We start from the raw sequence: 20,872 nt of genomic DNA on the forward strand, positions 1-20,872 counted from the left end.
CAGGAGAGGTCTGCTGTGCCATGTGGGTTGCTCCTGGCCTGCGATCACATCAGCTCCTGGCTGGTGATAGCTTGAGAGCGCTGAGAACTTTAACCCCTGTGCCCCCAGGGACGCCCTGAGTTGGATTTCTTAAAAGACCTCTAATTGAGTGTTTAATGGGGCACCTTTTAAAATTTAAAAAAATTTATTATTATTATTATTATTATTATTATTATTATTTTTACTTGCTGGCTCATATTCACAGTTGCTCTTAAAACTCCTTGTTCCACCGCAGCTGCTCTCTCCCACCTGGGGAGAAGGGGAAAGTCTTCTATTTTTGCCAGTTCTGTTTCCATATTATTGAACACAGCGATTGTTTTTCAGAATATAGAATTCGCCTGCTATACAACTCGCCCCTTTCGAGTGCACAAGTCAGTGGCTCTCAGCACAGCCAGAGACGTGCCAGCTGTCTGCTCTCAGCCGCTGTCATGGCTCCCAGAAGCAGCCCTGTGCCGGTGAGCCCCCCACTCTCCCTGTGACCACCCCAGCCCCGGCCACCAGTCAGCTGCTTTCTGTCTAAGGAGTTGCCACTTGTGGACTCTCCAGATAAGTGGACTCTCCCAACACGCGGCTTGTGGCTGCCTCTCCCGCGCAGCACCGCGTCCTCAGGGCCCTGCCCGTGGCGGCTGGACTAGTGCCCCCTTGCGTTTATGGCTGACTCCGAGGTGCTTGGTATGTGCGTGCGTGGGAACCTGTCACGGGGTTGCTGGCATTTCCCTTCACAGCGCTCCACCTGGGGGCAGCATGGAGCCTCGCCCTTGGCCCTCCCACTCCAGGAGGCCAAGAGGAAGGCTGGGGACAGCCTCAGAATCCACCATCTCCAACTCCTGCCTCGCCTCCCCTTTCTAAAGTTGAAATTAAATTTCACCAATTTGTTATTTCATCTATTTAATAGTATATTTGATTTAATCCAACACTCAAAAATATTATCATTTCAGCAATATTGGGGATTTTCAAATTCCTTTTCTTTTCATGATAAATCTTCAGCACCCGGCGTGGGCTGGTGATTGGATTAGGCTGGTCAACCTGCGCTGACCCGGCCCAGCGGTGACCTGGCAGGTGGGGCTCCGGGGACTTTTCGGAAGCTCTGTGTTTGCGGATGACCCTGTCTGCTGGGTGCTCAGCCGAGGATGATGACATTGCTGACAGTGACGCAAAGATCAGGAAGGAACTTGCCTCACGCAGCCAAGCCCAGGGCATCCCAAGACCAAGCAAACCAATGAAAACCCGGGGTGAACGGTTACCAGTGACGTGAGAGAGGAAGCTGTGGCAGCAGGAGCCAAAGGTCCTTACAGAGACACTAGTGTTTGGGGATAAACTGCAGGGTTTTGGGGACCAGCAGACTCGGAGACTCTTGAAAGCGAGGAGCCGAGCTGGAGACCCCACTTAAGACCAGGTGCTGGCGGAGGGACCAGGTCCTGGTCAGGCAGTGGCCTGGGCTTTACCTGCTTGTGAATAAAGGGAAATGATTGTAAAAATAATATTAAACGCCTTTCTCTGCTGCATCTTCAGGGAGAACAAGTTGCTATCATGAGAGTAATCGTCTCCTTTGAGAATTGTAAGTCGGGGCCTGAGGTCCAGAGAACAGGGAGATGTTGTGCAAAGGTTCAAACTGTGAGTTACCAGATGAATAAATGTGGAGGGCTACAGTAGCGTGGTGTCTGCAGTGAATCCCAGATTGTATGTTTGAGGTTTGCTAGGAGAATAAACCTGAAATAGTCTCTCCACACCCAAACAGCCCCCAACAACAACGGTGTGAGGTGATGTTTACTCGATTGTGGGGGTCATTTCACAACGCACGTGTGCATTAAATCCTCACACTGTGTAGCTTCAGAAATCACATTGTTCCCTTTGAAAACACACAATTTTATTTGTCAGTGATACCCAGTAAAGCCGGGGGGCGGTGTGTGGGGGTCACATCTCAAGTGGGACTGCTTCTCCTCGCGTGACCCCGTCCCCAGGCGACTGAGCCCAAGGTGGCCCGAGGGAGGCGCCCGCAGGAGCAGGTCACTTGCGCAAACGTTTTCATGATGGAGACGATCACACAACTTCGGCTCAGAGAGGGTCGTAGCTCCCGAGACTGTTCTAACGAACCTATTTAAACCACATTATTTCCAAGAGGTGTCATTTCCCTCAGACCTTTCCATGATGCCCTCCCTACTTTGAGGCAGTTTCTGAGGCCCAGCAGCCCCGGGGGGCGGGAGGGGAGCTGAGCAGTGGGAGAAGTGAAGGCCAGACCCCAAATTACAGCCCCCAGGAAGCCCATGCTGAGAGGTAGGGGCAGGGAGCTTGGGGGGCTGCCCGAGAAGGAGGGGGGGAGAAAGAGGAGGTGTAGAAGAGGTGGGGAGAAGGGGTGGGCAGGGGTGGAGAGGGGGGTGGGCAGGGAAGAGGGGGCAGGTAGGAGCAAGCCCAGCACTGGCTGACCTCTCACCCCAGTACGGGAGCTCACCCCATAATCACCCTCCTGGGTGTGTGCCTCAGTCAGGGCCCTCATGAGCACGAACCATCAAAACCAACCCAGCTAGCTTAGGAAGCACGGGCTTTAGCGACATCTCCAGCAGCTGGAGAGGAGTGTGCTGGGAGCTGCTCCCAGGAACGGCGGGAACCAGGGACTGGGCCGGCTGCGCCTTCTGCGTCTCTCTCTGTCTTTCCTTGTGTCTGTCGCCAGCCCTCTGCTTCACTCCCCCACCGCCCCCCGCCCCCCTGCTGCTGTCTCTGTGCTGGGGTCCTGGCCCTGGGCCCTGATTCCTCCAGCACAGTGGGGACACGGCCGTCCACACTCGGGCTCCACCCAACAGCTCAGGACCATGGGCCCAAGCCTGGTGGGGGGTGTGTGTGGCCCCAAAGGCTTGCTACCCACAGCAGGGGGAACGAGGTGGTGGGCCTCCAGGAGGAGATGTTGGGACTTGATGGACGGCCCCTGGCTGTGTCCCTGAGCTCACAGGGCAGGGAGGGTGCTGGGCAGCCCCAGGGCCTGGCCTCAGACGCTGCCTCCTCCCAGGCTCCAGAGCCCTGTCTCCGCTGGAACCGGGTCCAGGGTTGGGAGTTTCTTTGCATCTGTCTCTCTGCGGAGCCGGGTCTGGGTCAGACGTCCAGAGGACAAGGTGGCAGCGACGGGCTCCCCGCACCGCTGCTCAGGGCCTGCCGAGGCGGCTTCAGCCAGAGCACGGCTCCCACCACAAGGAGCAGGATCGGCACCTTCACGAACGCCAGGAGCATGTAGTGGGTCCTGCCAGGGGGACAGAGCGGTCAGAGCCTTGACTTGGTGGGGCCGGCGGTCAGCACAGAGCAGCCTGTGACCCTGGCCCAGCAGCCCTGTTCCAAAGACCCCACAAGCCTCTCCAGGGCCCAACCGCTTGGTCACCCCTGGGACTCCCTCTGCCCAAAGTACCTCCCGGCCCCCTAGAGGTGGCTGCAGGTGACCTGTGCCAGGCTGTCTGTCTGCGGTGTCCTCGCTGCTCGAGCCCACAGAGCCAGCTCGGATGCTCAGCCACCCCCGCCAAGGCCTGATGCCTTGAGTTGATGGGGGTCCTGGGGATTCACATCCTATCTCCCCATTGGCACCCCCTAGGGCATCGGTGTTTTTTGGTCCACCAGGAGCGAGGGGAAGGAGCTGTTCACAGCTCTGTAAAGCACTGCGGGTGAGGGCTGGCGGGGCCTGACACCAGTAGGGGTGCGCTTGAGACCTTGATGCCAGCATCAGGTGACCCACAGGTGCAGGAGGGTGCCCAGGCCTGGCTGCCCCATGAGAGGCCCCAGGTAGAGGCAGGAAAAAGGGCCGCAGCCACTCACCTGCTGTAGGAGCCGGGGACCTCTGTGTGGTTGTTGCCAATTATCTCGAACTGTGTGTTCATTAGTGTCCCCTCTAGACACGAGCAAACAACCGCAGGTTAAGGACCCTGGGTGGGGGTGCAGCTCACCTTGCCACTCCCACCCTGCTAGACCTCCTCCCCCTGGATTGGGAAGCTTCGACCTTTTGGATATGACCCTCACATTCAAGTGGGAGTCCTCTGGGCCACAGCACGGCCACTTCATCCACCATGTCCAGGGGGAGCACGAAGCAAGCGCTGGACAGGAGTGAGCACCGTAGCTTACTTGGGGAGTCCTTTGCATGCTCCTTCCTCGCTCCCCGCTAAGTGGGGCTATTTGTGGGGTGGGGGTAGAGGGGTAATCCTAGGTCCTTTCTGCTCAAGCAGTGCCTGAGCAGAGCTTGAGAATGGCGGCTGCAGAAATTAGACACCTAGTTATTGGGGTGTTATGTGGGGGAAGGACTCCTGAGGGCTGGTGGATAACAGGGCACAGCCGGTCAAACAGGGACTATGATGATGGAAACATCTTCAGGAGATGCTAAGAAGGCAAGTTGTGATGGGAGGCTTGGGCATGGAGTCCCCAGACCAGCTGGGCACAGAGGACGCACGACCTCCTTTGACCTGACCCTAAGCCTGGCAAACGCTTTTCTGCAAGGTCAAGGCCTTTGGTAATGCTGGGCAGCTCCTGGCTGAGCCCCTGTGACTGCAGCCACACAGATCCTCTGGGGAGGCCCCTGATCACATTACAGTTCGGTGCACCCTCAAGTCTCTCCCCCAAGACCCGCAATGCCTGTCTCCCTGAAGCTCCCCATAAGGTACATTTTTAGCCTGTCTGGGACCCTGCTCCCAAGTCTTAATCCCCTTTCTGTGCCCAGATGGTGGTTTCCCCTGCTGGGCAACTGGGGGACATTCTGCTGGGCGGCCCTCTCTGAACACCAGCCCGCAGCAGCCCCAGGCCTCTCTCTGGTTCCCACAAGCAGGTTTGTTCTACAGGCAGTGCTGCCATTTGCACACCACCATTTGGGCTCAGGAGTGACCAGGCCCCTTGATGCTGGGCACAGGAGGAGGGGGGCCACAGCAGCAGGGCTGTGCCACCAGGAAGACCCCAAATGCTCCAGGAGATCAAGGGACAGGAGAGACCCCAGGGCAGGCAGATGTTGACTTTATGGTCAAAGCCTTCCTTCCTCCTGGATGCGTCCTCTGTCACCCGAGCTCCCTCTCGGTCCCTCTTACCCTTGGTCACTCTCATGCAGTCAGAGTAGAGGAGGAGGGTGGCGATCTGAGAGGGGAGGGGCTGTAAAATACCCAGAGCCACTCTGGGTTGGCCACGGTCCTGGGGTTCAGCAGTGGGACCCCCTCTGCATAGCGGCTGGTCAGGAGTGGGGCCTCAGAGACTGACCACTCCCTGGGGTGGTGCCCTGGGCCCTCTGCAGCTGCCTGAGGCCTTCTGGACCTCCAACCAGAGAATGTGGGGCTGCCAGGGCTGTTCAGCCCCCAAGCGAGCAGAGCTGGGCCGTGGGTCGTGGACGTGGGGGTCCGTGTCCCCACCAGCCCTACTGTGTGTTAGCCAGGCTCCTCAGGGACCTGAGGACTGTGATGGGGCAGGCAGGGGCTGCTCCTCCTCGCTCTTTCCACCCTCCGTCACCTGGCCCTGGCCGGCTCGCTCGCGTTCTTCCACTCAGGCCCCTGCTGGCGGGCCCATAACCCTTCTGCTGGAGGCCCCACAGCCTCAGGGCCTCCCCGTGCAGACGAGAAGGCGCCCACCTGGGCCAACGGTCACTTCAACTTGGGCCCAAGGGTCAAGTCCGGTTTTCTCAATCCCACACCAGTAAGTGCCCGCATCGCCCCGCGTGAGCGCCTCCATGGTCACGGTGAACACACGGTCCTTCTGATGGTCCCTGATGGACACGTTGCCCTTCTTCACCTCCTGCTCCGAGCCAGTGGTTCTAACAAGGATGTTGCAGCTGTCCCAGTGAGCCCCTCGACACCAATACTTCACGTAGGTCTCCCAGAGTGGGTTATAGCGACACTGCACGGTCAGCGAGCCCCGCTCCCTGCCTCTCACAGACCCGGGGCCCTGCAGGGAGAAACACCCTAGAAGACAAAACCCCAAGATATAACTCCTGCCCCCTGAGCCAGACCCAAGGGCCCAGGGACTCAAAGGGCCGCAGACTGAAATCCAGGGACTGGACTAGGGTCCCGGATCTCCCCACCCTGACCCCAATGACCACTGGTATCCTGTCTCCCGGGTCCAACCTCCCCAGCCTCCCAGTGACAGGGCTCTGCCTCCTGGTCCTCATCTCCCTGGTGTTGGCAGCCAGACCCCTGACAAGTAACCCGCAGGACGCTGCCACTCGTGCCCCGCGGTCACGTCACTACATTGCTGCGCTGCAGTAGGGTAGAGAAGACGACCAAGCACCACCCACTTCAGTACAAGCTTCCAGTCAACTGACAGCTAGCAGCTAGGACTGGTGACGTCATGGGGGCCAGAGGACAAGGGAGAATGGACTTGCGCCGGCACCAGCCGCCCCAGCCTTGAGTGCAGCTCACTCTCTCCCCTCTGCCCCCCCCAATCACCTCTGTCCCCCCTCTCCCCTCTGTTCCCCAACCTGCCAACCCCGTCAAACAACCGGGTTTTAAAAAAAGTTTTAAAGCGAAGCCCAAAGAAGCTTAAAAACCACGCCCTTGAGACAGTTGCTTTCCAAATGTATGCGACGCCCACCTTTCACTCTGGCAGCGCAGACCTCCCCCGGGTGGCTGCTGCCTGGCGCAGGCCGCCCATCGCAGAGACCGTGAGCTCTGGGCCCGTGAGCTCACGACGGGTTGGGAAACCTGGGCGCCTTATGCAATTGCTCTGAACCTCGCTTCCTGGCTTGCAAATAGGACTTGTTTGTGGCCGCTCGGCCTCCACCTTGTCGGCTGTCGAGAGACCGGATGTGTGTCCAAGCCAGACGTCAGAGGTGGCTGCGTCAGCCGAGCCCGCCCGCGGCTAGGAGCTCTCCTGGTGCCTGGATCGTGGCAGCAGGACCCGGAGGGGTCCTCAGCTTCTCAACACGCCCTCCCCTATCACCCCTGCACATCCCTGCCAGGTTGATGGTCCTAAACGGTCCCCTGCTCGTGCTCTGCTTGCTGTGGGGACCTGGACACCTCTCAGCATCCCTCCTGCAGCCCCTCCCAGCAATTGGAAAAGCTGAACATGCTTCTTACACTCTCTGCCAGTGTCTCCTCAGTGCCACTTCCTGCTCCTCCCTTGGCCACCTGCTTTGCCCTGAAATCACCCCACGTGCCTCTCCCGCAGCCCAGGCACCCCCCAGGCAGCTGTGTCTTGGCTCATGTCTTTCCTTCCCCTGAGAGCCCCGTCCCCGACCCCAGCCAGCTTCAGGTCACCCTCTGGGTCTCCCCTGAGGCGTAGCCTTCCTGGCCTCTGCTACCCTGGCTCTGGGGTGCCGGGACGCGCCGCTGTCTCCATGTCTGTCCTCCTTCTGGAACACCTGGTCCCAAGAACAGAGATTTTGTGTTTGCTCTTTCTTCTTCTCGCCCCCAGTCCTGTGTCTCCAAGCAATAGGTGCCAATAAATTGATGGCTGCACTTGAAAAGTAGTTTCTCAATCGTGGCCCTGGGCGTAATCAGTTCCCTTCTAGGATTAACTGCAATTCCCACACCCGTGGACAACGAGGCCTGAGGATGCTGATCTCAGTGCTCACATGGCATGAATGCAGACACCAGCTAAATGATATTGACGTGCTGTTAATGGCTAATGGGGTCCATGACGTGGTAGGAAAGAAAAGAACAAAAAAGACAGTGACAGAAATAGGTCCCCAAAATAGCATTGTTAGGTTAATAAAAGGCTCCGAACGGGGCATAGGATTCCATTTTTTATGCCTTTTCTACAGCACAGGCAGAGGAGGGAGTCTGAAAATGTGTGTTCTGAACTTTTAACAGCGTTTAGCGCGGAGATTAGGGTGGGGGGGTAACTTTCTAAATCCTGCATTTCAAAGCAAAGACTGTTTAAATCTCAATTTTTCTTTTCTGTGAATCTGACGTGGAAACTTCCCCCTTCGGGTCGATTCTCAATGCCTGAGAGCATGGCTGAGGCTGCAGACCCCGGGGAGCGGGGAGCCGGGGAGAGCTCAGAAGGAGGTGTCCTGGGCAGGGGTGTGGAGCGGGCTGGCCCCTCTGGTTCTGCACTACGGGGCAGGGCGTCCAGCTGATGCCCCACGGCCAGGCTGGCTCTGAAATTCCCAGGAACACTTGCCCCACCGCCAAGAGCCGGGCATCTCTGTCCTTCCACCTGCTGTGCAACTTCCCCTCGGGGTGTTGGGGATCCGCCCACCCAGCAGAAGTGGCAGCCTCTGGAGTGTGGGCCCTCCAGATTTCACCCACCACTTTCCCTCCCTCACTTCCCTGAAGTGAGCCCGGAGGGACCCACAGCTGCTATCGGTGAGGACAGGGCGTCTGCTTTGCCTGCACCCCGATTCCCTTCACCCCTCCCCATAGAATGACGGAGTTGGAGGAGGTGGGGACCCCCATCTAGTCCTGCAGCACGGAGGGTCTCAGCCTTTGTCTGGGGGAGGAGCGTGTGTGTGAGCACGTGCGTGGGTGTGCAAGTGTGTGAGAATGAGTGTGACTCTGACTGTGAATGAGAGGCTGTGTGGCTGAACAAGTGTGTGCGAGTGTGTCATTTGTGCATCTGTGTGTATCTGCGAGTGTGAGGGTGTGTACGAGGTTGAGGTGACTGTAGACAGGAGTGGCCTTGACTGCAGGCGGGTGTGTGCAGGCCCCCACTGTACGAATGGGTTGTGTGAGTGAGTGTGAGCACACCTCCCCAGGCCCTTCTCCTTGGCCTCCAGGCAAGGTGGACCCTGGGATTAGAGAGAGGGAACAGGTGGGGGCACCTGGGCAAAGCTGGCCCCCCGGGGAGGTGCAGCCCTTGTGAATTGCTGTCCTGTGGGAATTCTGGGCTGCTGGAGCCCGTTTAGTGGCCAAGGCATGGGCCACGGTCACAGGGACACCTCCGCCCTGTCAGTGGCCCAGAGTCATCTCGGGGCTCCATCGTCAACAGGCCAGCAAGGGCCGCAGAAACCAGGGTGCGCCCTGAGCCCCCGCCTGCTTCCAGCCAGCCCTCTCCGTTCCAGCTCACCTCTGTCAACGCCTCCTCACGGCCTGCCTCGGGTGCTCTCGGCCTGTTCATCTCGCCCCCTGAGCATCTGGGGTCCTCTTTCTCATGACCAGTCCTGGTTTACTGCCCCCTTCACGACTTTAGGGGTGAGCCCCGCACAGAGTAGGCCCCCGCGCTGTCGCTGAGTGAGCCCGCAGCCACGGCCCCTGTCCCTGGGGCTCCCCTTGTCCCTGGCGGGCTCTGCGCTGCCCTGTGCTGCCCGCCCCGAGGGCCCGGCCACACTCACCTGGGAGGCTGAGGAGAAGCAGAGCGGGGGGCAGCCACATGATCCTCCTTCCGGGGTGCCGGCCTCTCCGAGCCCTGAGAGCACTCGGGCCCAGGCCACCCTGGAGCTGCGCGGAGCCCGCGGGCACCTCCCGCTCGTCCACACCGCCTCGTCCTTGCTCCTGTGCTTCCTTGTACAGAGCGGGCGTTTCCTGCCTTTAATTATTCAGCAGGAGGATGTGTCGTTTCTGGGCAGGGCCGGGCAGGGCGCAGGGCACGGGAGTCGCGGTAGGTGGTAAAGAGGAAGCAGGGCCCGGGGCAGGCTGCCAGGCAGGAGAGGGGCACGCCTAGCAGGGCCCGCGGGGCGCCACAGCGTGGGTGTCAGCTCCAGACATTGTTCTCCATGACAACAGTGCGTCCCAGCGGCGGGGACACCCACCCCCAAAGCACACGCATGGGTGTCTGGTGAGCGCCTGGGCTCCATGCATTTGGCTTGAGTCATAGCCCAGAGCATAAAAGAGCAACTGGGGGGGCAGGCAGACCCAGCCCCGCACCCCAAGCACCACTTCCAAGCTCTGTGACCCTGGGCCATTTATTTAACATTTCTGAGCCTCCGTGTTTGCGTCGATAAAGTCTATGTATACGCCTGAGTCTGTAAAGATCTACAAATTGGCCCCACCGGAGCTGTGATGAGACCACCCCCAGGAATCCAGCTGCGGAGCTGCGGCTACGAGGCTCCCGATGGACTCTGGAGGGGCGAGGGGTGCCTTGGCGGTGATCCTGTGCCTCTGAGTCACATACAGTGTTGCAAACCAGTGTCACCTCGATAAAAATAAAGTGTCATGAGAATTAAATGAGAAACTGTACGTGCCACATGGAGGACAGAGGCCCCGGGCGGCGGGCACCGGTGCCATGTTCGCATCACGGGCCAGACCTGACACCAGATGAGGATACAACAAGCCAGGGCAGGGGCAGAGAGGAGGCTGGGCGTGGGGGGCTCTCCTCACAAGCAGCAAGACAAATCCTAACGGTGACCTGACGTAATTTAATCAAGGCCCTGACTTGTAGGCCAGTAGCTGAAACTCCTGAAGAACAGTTTTGGGGAGCAGGGGCGGGTGCTTCTTCCTGGGCACCCAGAGTCCGCAGGGGAGGGAGGGCTCCCCGGGAAGAATTGCGGTTGTGGTGGGTCAGGGCACCCTGAGGGGAGCTGGGAGAAGGGCGTGGTTTCACTCAGGTGCCTGAAAGCCCTGGAAACAGCCCAGGGGCCTGCGGGAGACCGCGCGAGAGCGGCCCGGCCCCGCCGGTGCTCAGCAACCGGAGGAGAGACCGGGTTTCAAGATGGAGCCGGTACCCCGAGGAAGCAGGGCCTAGCCTGGAAATTCCGTGCCCCCGTGTTTCAACAGGAGACTGCTCCGGAGATGACGCCAAGCCTTGCCAGTGGGGCCACTGAGGCGGCTGTGGGGTGCGGGCCCGGGCAATCAGCCGCCCCCAAAGGAAAACAGCTAGTGTGAGCGGCAGGGGGGAGGCGGAAGGGATGAAGGAGGGTCCTTGAACTTGGAAGACTCACGGGGGGACCTAGAGCTGTTGGACACGCCACGTTCTCAAAGGAAGGGGAGAAGGACCCACAGGAGATTCGGGGCCATTCAGGCTGTACCCTCAGTTTCAGGAGTGGGGGGATCTCACCTGTGTTTCTATATCAGAGAAGCCCTCCCAGACGTGGAGGGGGGACCCCTGCTCAGCCCAGCCGAGGGGGGGGGCTACCCCGCCTGTGATTAAAGGGTGGCGCCACCCATGACCTACTGGGGGACACGCCAGGCCGAGGCTGTCAGCAAAAATCTTTTTCTTTTCTCTCTCGCTGTTGGGACAGCGTCGCCCCTGCCGGGGCACTGGGGGACCGAGGAGCACGGGGCCCTTCTGATCCTCAGGTTCACAGCAGGACGACGCCCTCAGGACGAGGCTGTGAGGGTCTTGCCCTCAGGTGATTTCGACTTTTGAGGTGACACTGGAATGCATTAAGTCTTTGGGGGGGGTCAATGGGATGGAATGAGTGTGTTCTGTGAATGAGAAGCTTGTGGATTCTAGGGGGCCAGGGGTGGTGGAATGCCCTGGTCTGACTGTGTCCCCCTAAGAGTCCAGTCACCAATTCCAGTGCGGGGCGTGGGTTTCCTCACCCCACCAAGCTAAGCTCCTCCGCTTGCGGGTATCAAAACTGACTCAACCCTGACCGTCTTCGGGGGACCTGTCAGGTACGCAGGTGAGGACTCAGCCCCCCACCCCTCGCCATCCAGATGCCGGTTGCAAGTCCAGGTGGTCAGCGCTCCTCTGATGTCCTGGCTGCGGGTGAGTGTCCACGGTTCTCTTTGGTCTGATGAACTTGCTAGAATGATTCCTAGAACTGAGGAAACCTGTTTGCTCACCAGACACCGAAGCTTAAAGGACAGGGATGGGATTTAGGAGCCAGATGAACAGAGCCCCAGAGCAGAGCTTCTGTCCTCTTGGAGCTCGGGGGGTAACAGTGGCCCCCCGAGCCTGGACGAGCTCTCAGTGCCCTCCCCTGGGATGTTGGGAGGCTGACTGTGGGGCCATGACTGACTGACTATTGGTCAGTGGTGACTGGTCTCCGTGCCCCCCAAGAAGTCAGGACTAAACCCCGATTCTTGGTTGGTTGTCCTGACACAGCAACACCCTTAGGTGCTCTCCACGAGCCCCTCATGCATGTACAAAGACGTCTAAGGTTGTCAATGAGGTGAGTGTCCAGGATCCCGAGAGCAGCTGCAGGATGGGGCCTAAGAACAAACACAGATGCTCATTCTAACCCGCCAGCTCCTGCTCTGGGAGTCGTGAGACCCTCAAGCCGACGCAATAAGGTTGGCACCTTCATAAAGGAGCCCCTCACCCCTCCTGCCATGTGAGCTACGGCAGGAAGCCAGCACCGGGGCCAGTTGGGGTATCAGCAGACCCTGGCAGGTGCACCCTGGTCTTGGACTGGCACCCTGGGGTCTGCAATGGCAGCGTCTGTGGGTCATAAGCCCCAGTCTCTCTCCTTGTGACAGCAGCCCCCCACATGGGGGAGAGCGTGAGGTCTCGGCTCCTCTGGTCGCAGCTGCCCTGGTGCCACAAGCCTGCTCTCACTTGCCCGGGAACCTCACACTGGGCACCAGCACTGGGCGTGGGCGAGGAAGATGAATCGAGGACCTGGGACTGTAGCGGGAGCCCGAGGTACTAATGACACCGCCCACAGCATTGGGGACCCCTAGTTTAGGGGTACCAGAGCTCAGAGGGCATGTGTTGATGAGGGGCCCGAGGCCCAACACACACAAATACTGGGAGACGTTCACAAGACACCAACAGACACGTGGACCGTGACGGTGGATTTATTGGCCAGAGGTCATGTCCACCCGCCAGCGGGGCCTGTCCCGGGGGGCGCGGAGGCATCAGTGTCCCTAGTTCTCGTAGTCAGGCTGACTCTGTCTCCTCCCAGGGCACCTCTGAGGCTGGTGCACCCAGAGGACGGCACTGAGCATGCCCAGGAGCAGGGGCACCTTCAGGAAGACCAGGAGCAGGAAGTGGACGCTGCCCAGCAGGGAGCTGTGGGGGGACAGGACACAGGAAGTGAGCAGCCTCCAGAGCCCCCTCCCTGCAACCGTCTCTGGACCCGCCCTGGGCTCCATTGGTTGTGAACCCCCCGACCTCAGCCAGGACAGCCCCCCCAGGCCACGGTCATGCTGCTCCAGGATGAGTCTCCAGCCCCATCCGCTTGGCCCCAGAGCCCCACCTGCTGTGCCAACCCTACCTTCCCTCGGCCTGGTCCTCATCCAGCCTGGACACAGGCCGGGCTCTTTGTCAGTGTCACCCTGGCTGCTGCTGCGGTCCCCCCACCGCTGCTGCATGTAAACCGGCTGTCAGGGGCACATCCAGGTCACAGCTCAGAGGACCTGCCCTGTCACACCTGGAGAGGCCGCTCTGCTGTGGCCTCGGCCCATGGGGGCCCTGCCCCTCGGTTCTCTAAGTTTCCTGCTCCTCCCTGTCTGCCCATAACCATCATGGTGCCCGTGACCTTACTCACCTGGATCCCCACCCCACACCCCCTATCCTGGGAACCCGCCCCCACAGTGTCTGGACCCCCTCCTGGGCCACCCTCGCTTCTCCCTCAGCCAGGGAGGCCGCTCCCAGCTCCTGGGTGTTTGGGGACATCCGAGAGCATCTGACCCGAGTGCTCGTGAGGCAGGATGACACGGGACGTGTCCCCAGGGAACTGAGGAGAGGCCGTGGGGCCCCACATGGACATGTCCCCACCTGCTCCGAGACACTGTGTCCTCTCCAAGCACCACACCCCTGGGTTTCACGCTGCCTCTTCCCCTGCGCCCTGCCCTACGCCCCCGCTGCACCCCACCCCCGCCCCATGATTTATAGAAGAGCTTCGCAGACCCTGAGGAGAACTGTGAAGGGGAGGGGTTCAGAGCAGGCCCCCGCTGGGCTCTGCAGACATGTTTGCAAACCTGAAGGTAGAGTGAGTAAGGCCCAGAGTGGTGTGGGAACAGGCGTGGAGAAGCCTCCCTGGCCCCCCGCCCCATGCTGGTGGACTAGTGTCCCCCACAGTCCAGGCCACACCTGGGGGTGACCTCCTGACAGGAGACCCTTGCAGGTGTCATCAAGGTGAGGAGGTTGCTCTGGCCGGGCCCCTGTCCAGTGACTGGTTCCTTATAAGAGGGAAAGAGGCCCATGGACCTGCAGGGAGAGGCTCCGGGAGCAGGATGGACGGTGCAGGGGCCACACGCCAGGGGACTCCAGGGGTGCCCCAACTCCAGGAGCAGGAGAGGGGCCAGGACACACCTGCCTCTGACCCCCAAGAGGAGCCACCCCGCCCTCACCTGCTTCAAGTCTGGCCTCCTGAGCTGGGAGAGAAGGGGAAGCCCCTCCCCCTCCCCCTCAAAGGACCCAGAGGGTCGGGATTCAAGAGCTGACCGGGACCTGGGCCTACAAGGGGCCCCCAGAGGGCCTTCAGCCCACCAGGCACAGGACTCAGCAGCAACAGCTTTCTTACCTGCTAGTGGTTATAGGTGGGGGGCCTTTGTCCTCTTCTGGGGAGACTGGTGCTGTGTGGTGGGTGGTGGACACAGCAGCGGCTGCTTGGCACACAAATCAGATACACACACTCTGCTTGATCACCTGATCCCAGCCCTGTGATTGCTCTGAGGGGGACCTTGGGGGGTCCCAAGGCTGCCCTGGTTGAGGAGCCTGGACCAGGGATGTGGGGAGGGTCTGGAGCTGGACTGCTCCTGTCTCTAGGCCTCCAGAGACTCACTTACCTGGAGGCAGATGAGCTGTGGAGCAGGAGGGTGTCCCGCAGGCCCCAGGAGCAGAGGTGCACTCAGACCCAAGCAGCTGGAGTCCCCAAACCATAAACAGCCCTGCTGCTCCTGAGTGCCACCCAGAGCCCCCTGTTCCTCCTCCAGCAAGGACAGAGCAAAGCAGGGCTGCCCAGTGGCGGACAGACCAGCATGTGACTCAGGTCAGGACCAGCCCAAGCCCACCGTGTCCAGGGAGACCCTCACTTTGGGCAAGTGGTGAAGCTTCTGGGATGGAACGGCCCTTCCCAGGATGAGGTCAGGATTCCACAGGACGGTGACTGGCTGCGCTTACAGCGTGACCTGCCTCCCAGGTACAAGGAGTGTTGGGGGCTCTGCTGACTCTGGTGCTCCCCCTATTGCCACCAGTGCCCTGGGGGGAGGTGCTCAGCAGGAGGCGAGGCCCAAATTCACTGCTTGAAACTCAGGAGTTGGGACCTTGAAGCAACTGAATTAGAAAGACTCTGAAAAGGACACCCTATAGCAAGGGCATAAATGGCTCGTCGTTGGATTTCATGCCCCAGAGGAGCTGCCCAATGATTCCAGGCTTAGGAATGAGCCATGGTCTGTGCCGCGCTGTCCCCTGCCTGGACATGGAGCTTGGGAGGGAACAGTCATGATGAGGTCTCAGCCCCAAACTCCAGAAAGGACAGGGAGGTCCCCGGAATCACTGGCAGGAATTGGGGTCTTGAGCCCCATGGAAGGGTGTCCCTTTGCCCATGTGCTGACCAGGGCATGACCTGACCTCTGTGACCATGGACAGAGGGGCTGAGTCGGGCAGAGGGGGACAGTGAGCCACAAGGATCCTCCCGTACAGGAGGGACCTGGAGCCTTGAGCATCTGGGAGAAGCCCACCTCCAGCACCCCTGGGTGAGGCTCCCCCCTCTGGGACAGTCACCCTGAGTGACAGTGACCCCTGGGGAGGACCTGAGGGACCAGGACAGAGCAGGCCCCGCAGAGACACAGCCACACGCACAGGCGCTCACCTGGGTCAACGGTCACATTAACTTGGGCCCGAAGGTCATCTCCGACTCTCTCAACCCCACACCAGTAAGTGTCCGCATCGCCCCGCGTGAGCGCCTCCATGGTCACAGTGAACGTGCGGTTCTTCTGATGGTCCCTGATGGACACATGGCCTTTTTTCACCTCCTGCTCCGAGCCGGTGGTTCTAACAAGGGTGTTGCAGCTGCTCCAGGCAGCCCCTCGACACCAATACTTCACGTAGGTCTCCCAGCCTGGGTCATAGTCACACCACACGGTCAGCGAGCCCCACTCCTGGCCCTTCACTGTGCCTGGACCCGTGACAGCAGAGGAGCCTGGAAAACACACGTCCATGCCCTTGTGACCCCACCTACACACAGGCCCAGCCTCCTGCCCTGCGCCTGCCCCCTCAGCCCCAGGGCAGGGGGTTGGATACAGCCATGGAGGGAATGACCCCAGGAGAGAGGCCTGTGTCCTTCTACATCCCACTGGGCAAAGCCCCGGGAACAGCACCTGAGACACAGCTCAGAGTCAGAGACACAGAGAGGCTGGCCCTGAGCAGTGACAGGCCCCAGATTCACACACACACCCCCCATCATCAATGAATCTGTGTCCCCAGCGAGGCCCCTTGGGAGCAACCCTGTGTTGTTCCTGCCGGTGGGGAGCAAACCCCAGAGGACCTGTCTCCCCAGAAGAGGTCTGTGCCCAGCCCGCACCAGGGCCTGGGAGGTGCAGCTGACGCCCCTGCACCCCTAGAATGGGGGTGGCCCTGTGGCTCTGACCTCCTAGGGATTCCCTGGGAATTCAGATGCGGGGACAGCTGTGGGGCTGACCAGGCACTGCCGCCCAGTGGCCACACGCCCTGCAGGTCCATGTCACACGGGGGCCACGTCCCCCACGGAATGTTTCCAATTCCCATCGCAAGCTCCTAGCCAGGCGGGCTTGTGAGAGGAGCAGAGTCAGGCGTGACACAGCTGCCCCTCGTGCCTCCCCGTGCTGGCAGTTACACCTGGTGGAAATGACTTAAGCAAGAGCTGAGAGACCCTGACGTGCCTCCTTGTCCTCTCCCATCCCTGTGGATGGAGGACCCCAGGTGCTTGGCGATTCCATCCAGACTTTTGCTTGAAGGACTCAGAGTAACAGACACAACTAAACGGGACCTGCTCAAAAATCTCCACATTACGGAGCCCCAGGGAGCCCTGCCCAGGGGTGCAGCCTCTGACCCGCGCTCACGGGCGTGAGTACAGCTGTGACACGCCGTGGCCTGGGGTGGACGAGGGCGGGTGGCCACAAGCATCTCACAGCTGCCGTCAGTGCTCCCAGCCCTCCCTGACCACCCGCCAGGACTGACCATCAGAGAGATGCACCCACAGGATGGGCCCAGCCCCTCAGGGCAGCCCCGGAGCAGGCCTGGAGTCGCGCCCTCGACCCCACGCCTGCCTCGTCCTCTCAACCCCGCCGGGTCTGATGAGAAATCCCCAGAGGGGCTCAGGTCACTGGAGCAGCCCTTGGTGCTGGTGACAGTCAGCTTTTTGGGGTTCACATCGCCCCATGAGGATGGACACAGACCATAGTGCTCACCTTTTTTTTTGTAGCCCTTCACTGAAACTCTTTTTTAATTTCTCCTCAACCCCTGAGTGGACTCCCACTCTGTCCTTCCTTGAGATTCTCCTTGTCAATAACGGCCTCATGGTCACAGACCCGGAGGGTTCACGGCGGGCATTGGGGACCAGGCGTCTCCTCTCCCAAGTGGGCCCCGGACAACAGGCTCCCTCGTCTGCCCCATGCCCAGCCCTTGCCCAAGGGCACCGCGGCTGGCAGTCGCGTGTCAGGACCAGCTCTCAGGCCTGATCCAGGTCACCTCCTCACCTTCTCAGGGGAGCAGGGAGCGCCTCTGGCCCCAGGGGAGCCCCCAGGTCACCCTCCTGGCCCAGGCCCCAGAGCAGGCCCCACACCCTCGGATTTTAAAGCCTTAGTGAAGACACAGAACCTCCTTTCCTGGAAGGTCAGTGATCACACACTTCACATGCCAGGTCATTGTGGAAACTGGTGCGCGCTCTACTAAACTGCTGATCATTGACATTGGTTTTTCATGCACTTTTTTAGAGATGCTGTATTTTTTCACTATTAAAATAACTTTTAGGGATATAATAACCCCAAAGCCGAGTTGTGCTGAGCAAGGACATATTACAGTCACTCCAGCCTAAATCATGAGCAAACAAGGGTTCCCAATACTATTGTCAGGTGATTCCAGGAGCTACGACCAGAACACGAGATTAGGAAACACATGAAACTTATGCTTATTAAAAGAAAATGACAGCAGGGGCCTCTGTGGTGGCGCAGCGGTTGAGCGCCACACTGTGAAGCTGTCCACATCCTCTGCAGCCCGGGTTCCATTCCTGGCCTGTCAGGGAGATAGTCACATGGGGCAGCAGACCTCTCCTGCCTCGTCTGCGGCTCCCCTCAGCAATGCCTTCAGTCAGTGTGCTGTTCTGCTCCCTGCTCTGTCTCTGGTGAATCCTCTCACCCTCCTGTGTCTCTGGCCTGTACCCCAGATCTTATATAAATAAATAAATCTTAAAAAAAAAAGAAAATGACAAGAGTTGGAGAAAGATTTAAATTAAAACCGTTTTAGTTCATAATGGAATTCAATTGTGAGAGTCATACTTGCATTTCAACGACTCCTCTGTATGTCTAATATAAATATAGAAAATCAAGTAAAAATAAGCTCCATCCTAATAACCTATGGTGTATTAAACACCTAGGAACAGCCATAGGAGAAATAATTAAGATTTGTAACACACACACAAAGAAATTTTAGAGAGACAAAAGGTTAGCAAAACAAAATGTATATATGATCCTGAATTAATATTACATTTATTTTAAGGTCTCCCTGGTAGCCAAGGAGTTAAGTCTCAGTGTTATTACAGCCACTGCGACAAGAGTTCAATCCCAGGCCAGGAGCTGACCCAAACAGGGCAGCAGACCTCTCCTCTCTTGCCAACTGCTCCCCTCAGCAGTGTTCCAGGAGATTCACCTGTTCTGCTCCCCACTCTGTCTCAGGTGAATCCTCTCACCCCCTGCACCTCTGGCCTACACCCCAGTTCTTATATGCATAAATAAATAAAAATGAATCTTATGGAAGACTATATTTATTTTAAAGACATTAAGCATCCATTACTAAAGCCACTCAGTTGTTGAGTAACACAGCCTCTTGAATAATGCACACATGTAGCCCCTTTACTTATACTGACTTAAAGTGGCATAATAAAGAGTTTATCAGTGAATTTTTGACATACATTACTGCTTTTCAGAGTATTTCCCCCAGCATATGTGATGATCAAGTTCAGGATGAATAAATAAATGGTCATTTTATTTCCCATTGCCACCTCCTTCTAGAAGAGACTCTACTTTCTGCCCCAAAGCTGGGGTAATGAGTCCTCAGGGCGCCCAGGAGGATGAGCACAGGCAGAGGCTTGTGGTCATGGCCCCCCTTCTTTCTGTCTGAGCATCCAGCACCCCCAGACATGACACCGCCCAGAAAGACACTTCTGATGTCTCACCTCACCAACCACTTCCCCTCTCCTGCCGGGGTCCCCATCAATGTTACAGGGCAGGGAGGGGGCACCCCAGAAACCCCAACATGCCCACTCTAAATAGGTTCTGCCATCTGCCACATCGAGATAAAACATATGAGACCTTTCATGGAAAGGAAGTTTAATACATGAGTAAACAATATAGAAAAACAAAGAATATAATTTCTAAATTAGCACCCGAAGTTGCCCGTCCCCTCGTGGGTAAAAGTCCCGCAAAGGGGATTGGCCCAGAGTGAGGCCCGAGAGCTGCCACAGTCTAAAGCACCTTCTTGCGGGGACCCACAGAAAAGGGTCAGCACAGCCAGACAAGTCTGGGAGGAAAAGAGCAAAATCAAATCAAGATAAAAGCTGCCACTGTCACCTCCCCGCGGGTCTCTCCCCCACGTCTGCGTCACCCAGCCCAGGACAAGAAGCAAGCGCAGTTTCTTCACGTGACTCTCTGCTCCCTGGGCCTCCACCAGGTCTCCTCCTGGCTCCATCCTGCTCCCTCCTTCCCCAGGTTCCTCTCCAGCTTCTCCTCCTCCAGCTCAGCTCCCCCCTCCTCTGGGTGGGGCAGGGACCCTGGAACTTCCCTTTCCTGGGCACCACCCTGTGACAGTAGGAGCCTGGTTTGTGCCCTCACCCCAGGGACCAGCTGGGCTTTGGTGCCTCCAGAGCAGAAATTTGGATGCCACGTGTGCCCTGAGCCTCCCCAGAGCCTGGGCTGCCGCTACCCTGCCTGTGCCCTCCTGGGCTCCAGCCGCGGGGGCTGAGGTCCCAGAGCCCCTTCAGCCCTCAGAGCCTGGGCCTCCTTGACAGGCCTGCCCTGTGCTGAGACCTGCTCCTGAGGAGAGAGCAGGCCTGGGCCCTCGGGACCCCACACCCTGGGCCCCCAGCCAGGACCAGGCTCTGCCTCAGGGCGCCTCTGCTGGCCGGTGCCCTCTGTCCCAGCACGGCAGGGCCTGTGAGAGACCCTGGGTCCTCCCCAGGGAGGGAGAGTCTGCAGGGAGGGTGGCCCTGCCCTGTCCCCTGGCGCGTCCCCGCCCCACAACCCCGTGTCCTGCCCCAGCCCCTCTGCCTCCATCCCAGGCCCAGCCCCCCTCACCTGGGGCCACGAGCAGGAGCAGGGCCGGGAGCAGACACGCCAGCTGCTCTCCCATCCCTGCTGACAGGCGCCGTCCCTTCAAGCCCTTGAGGCCAGCGCAGGAGGGACCCTGAGTCTGCTTCAGAGTCCAGGGACCTGGAGACTCTCCTTTCAGTTACACCCTCATCACTGTCTCCACATCTGCAGGGACTTCCCTCTTGACATATTAGGGCAGAGGGAGGTTCTCTGGGGCGCTGACCTCAGGTGTGAGCATCAAGAACTTCATGGAGATGGGAAAGGAAAGGACCCCAGAGGCAGCTTTGTCCAGGAGGGGGACAGGGTCTCTGCCAGGTAGGAACCCACAGCTGGGTGAGGGGCGTGGAGAGAGGGGAGCCGGGCAAAGGGAGACTGGAGACCCACTGGACCTCACCTTGGGGGAAACAGCCTTCAGGGCCCTCCCCCTCCTGAGGAACAGCCCATCCCAAACCCTCTTCAGCACCCCCAGTGCAGGAGACCCCTCCTTCCTGCCCTGGGGCATGTCCCCTGAACCTGACCCACTGCCCCCCCCCCCCCAGGTGCTCTCAGAGAACTCAGCTCCCTCTGGGGCGGCAGACGCCCGGCAAGGAGGCCGGAGACAGGAATTAGGAGGCAGA

The 20,872-nt window shown here is 59.1% G+C and overlaps 2 protein-coding genes across 2 annotated transcripts; both read right to left on the bottom strand.

Annotated features, from left to right (window-relative positions):
* Window positions 1–1,892: 1,892 nt before the first annotated feature.
* On the bottom strand, window positions 1,893–9,360 carry CD300LB (CD300 molecule like family member b). The gene is made up of 4 exons (XM_037493066.2): window positions 9,254–9,360; window positions 5,613–5,942; window positions 3,832–3,904; window positions 1,893–3,268 (listed from the first exon to the last, which is right to left on the bottom strand). The coding sequence occupies exons 1-4, from the start codon at window positions 9,291–9,293 to the stop codon at window positions 3,124–3,126; spliced, it is 588 nt and encodes a 195-aa protein (XP_037348963.1). The 5' UTR covers window positions 9,294–9,360; the 3' UTR covers window positions 1,893–3,123.
* Window positions 9,361–12,674: 3,314 nt separating this feature from the next.
* On the bottom strand, window positions 12,675–15,914 carry LOC119231624 (CMRF35-like molecule 5). Its single transcript, XM_037493319.1, has 3 exons — window positions 15,566–15,914; window positions 14,276–14,327; window positions 12,675–12,819 (listed from the first exon to the last, which is right to left on the bottom strand). The coding sequence occupies exons 1-3, from the start codon at window positions 15,912–15,914 to the stop codon at window positions 12,675–12,677; spliced, it is 546 nt and encodes a 181-aa protein (XP_037349216.1).
* Between the last annotated feature and the right edge of the window lie 4,958 nt (window positions 15,915–20,872).

Source organism: Talpa occidentalis, unplaced genomic scaffold, assembly GCF_014898055.3.
Source record: "Talpa occidentalis isolate TD23 unplaced genomic scaffold, MPIMG_talOcc4v2.1 talOcc4.7, whole genome shotgun sequence".
NCBI lineage: Eukaryota > Metazoa > Chordata > Mammalia > Eulipotyphla > Talpidae > Talpa > Talpa occidentalis.

Bases quoted from the DNA above. Each gene is read 5' to 3' on its own strand.
- CD300LB (XM_037493066.2), bottom strand. From the start codon at position 9,293: ATGTGGCTGCCCCCCGCTCTGCTTCTCCTCAGCCTCCCAG. The intron at 5,943-9,253 runs GTGAGTGTGGCC...TTTGTCTTCTAG, and splicing joins GCTTCTCCTCAGCCTCCCAG to GGTGTTTCTCCCTGCAGGGC. The intron at 3,269-3,831 runs GTGAGTGGCTGC...TCCCCCTGGCAG, and splicing joins GTCCCCGGCTCCTACAGCAG to GACCCACTACATGCTCCTGG.
- LOC119231624 (XM_037493319.1), bottom strand. From the start codon at position 15,914: ATGGACGTGTGTTTTCCAGGCTCCTCTGCTGTCACGGGTCCAGGCACA. The intron at 14,328-15,565 runs GTGAGCGCCTGT...CCCACCACACAG, and splicing joins TAATGTGACCGTTGACCCAG to CACCAGTCTCCCCAGAAGAG. The intron at 12,820-14,275 runs GTAAGAAAGCTG...GTCCCCCCACAG, and splicing joins CCACCTATAACCACTAGCAG to CTCCCTGCTGGGCAGCGTCC.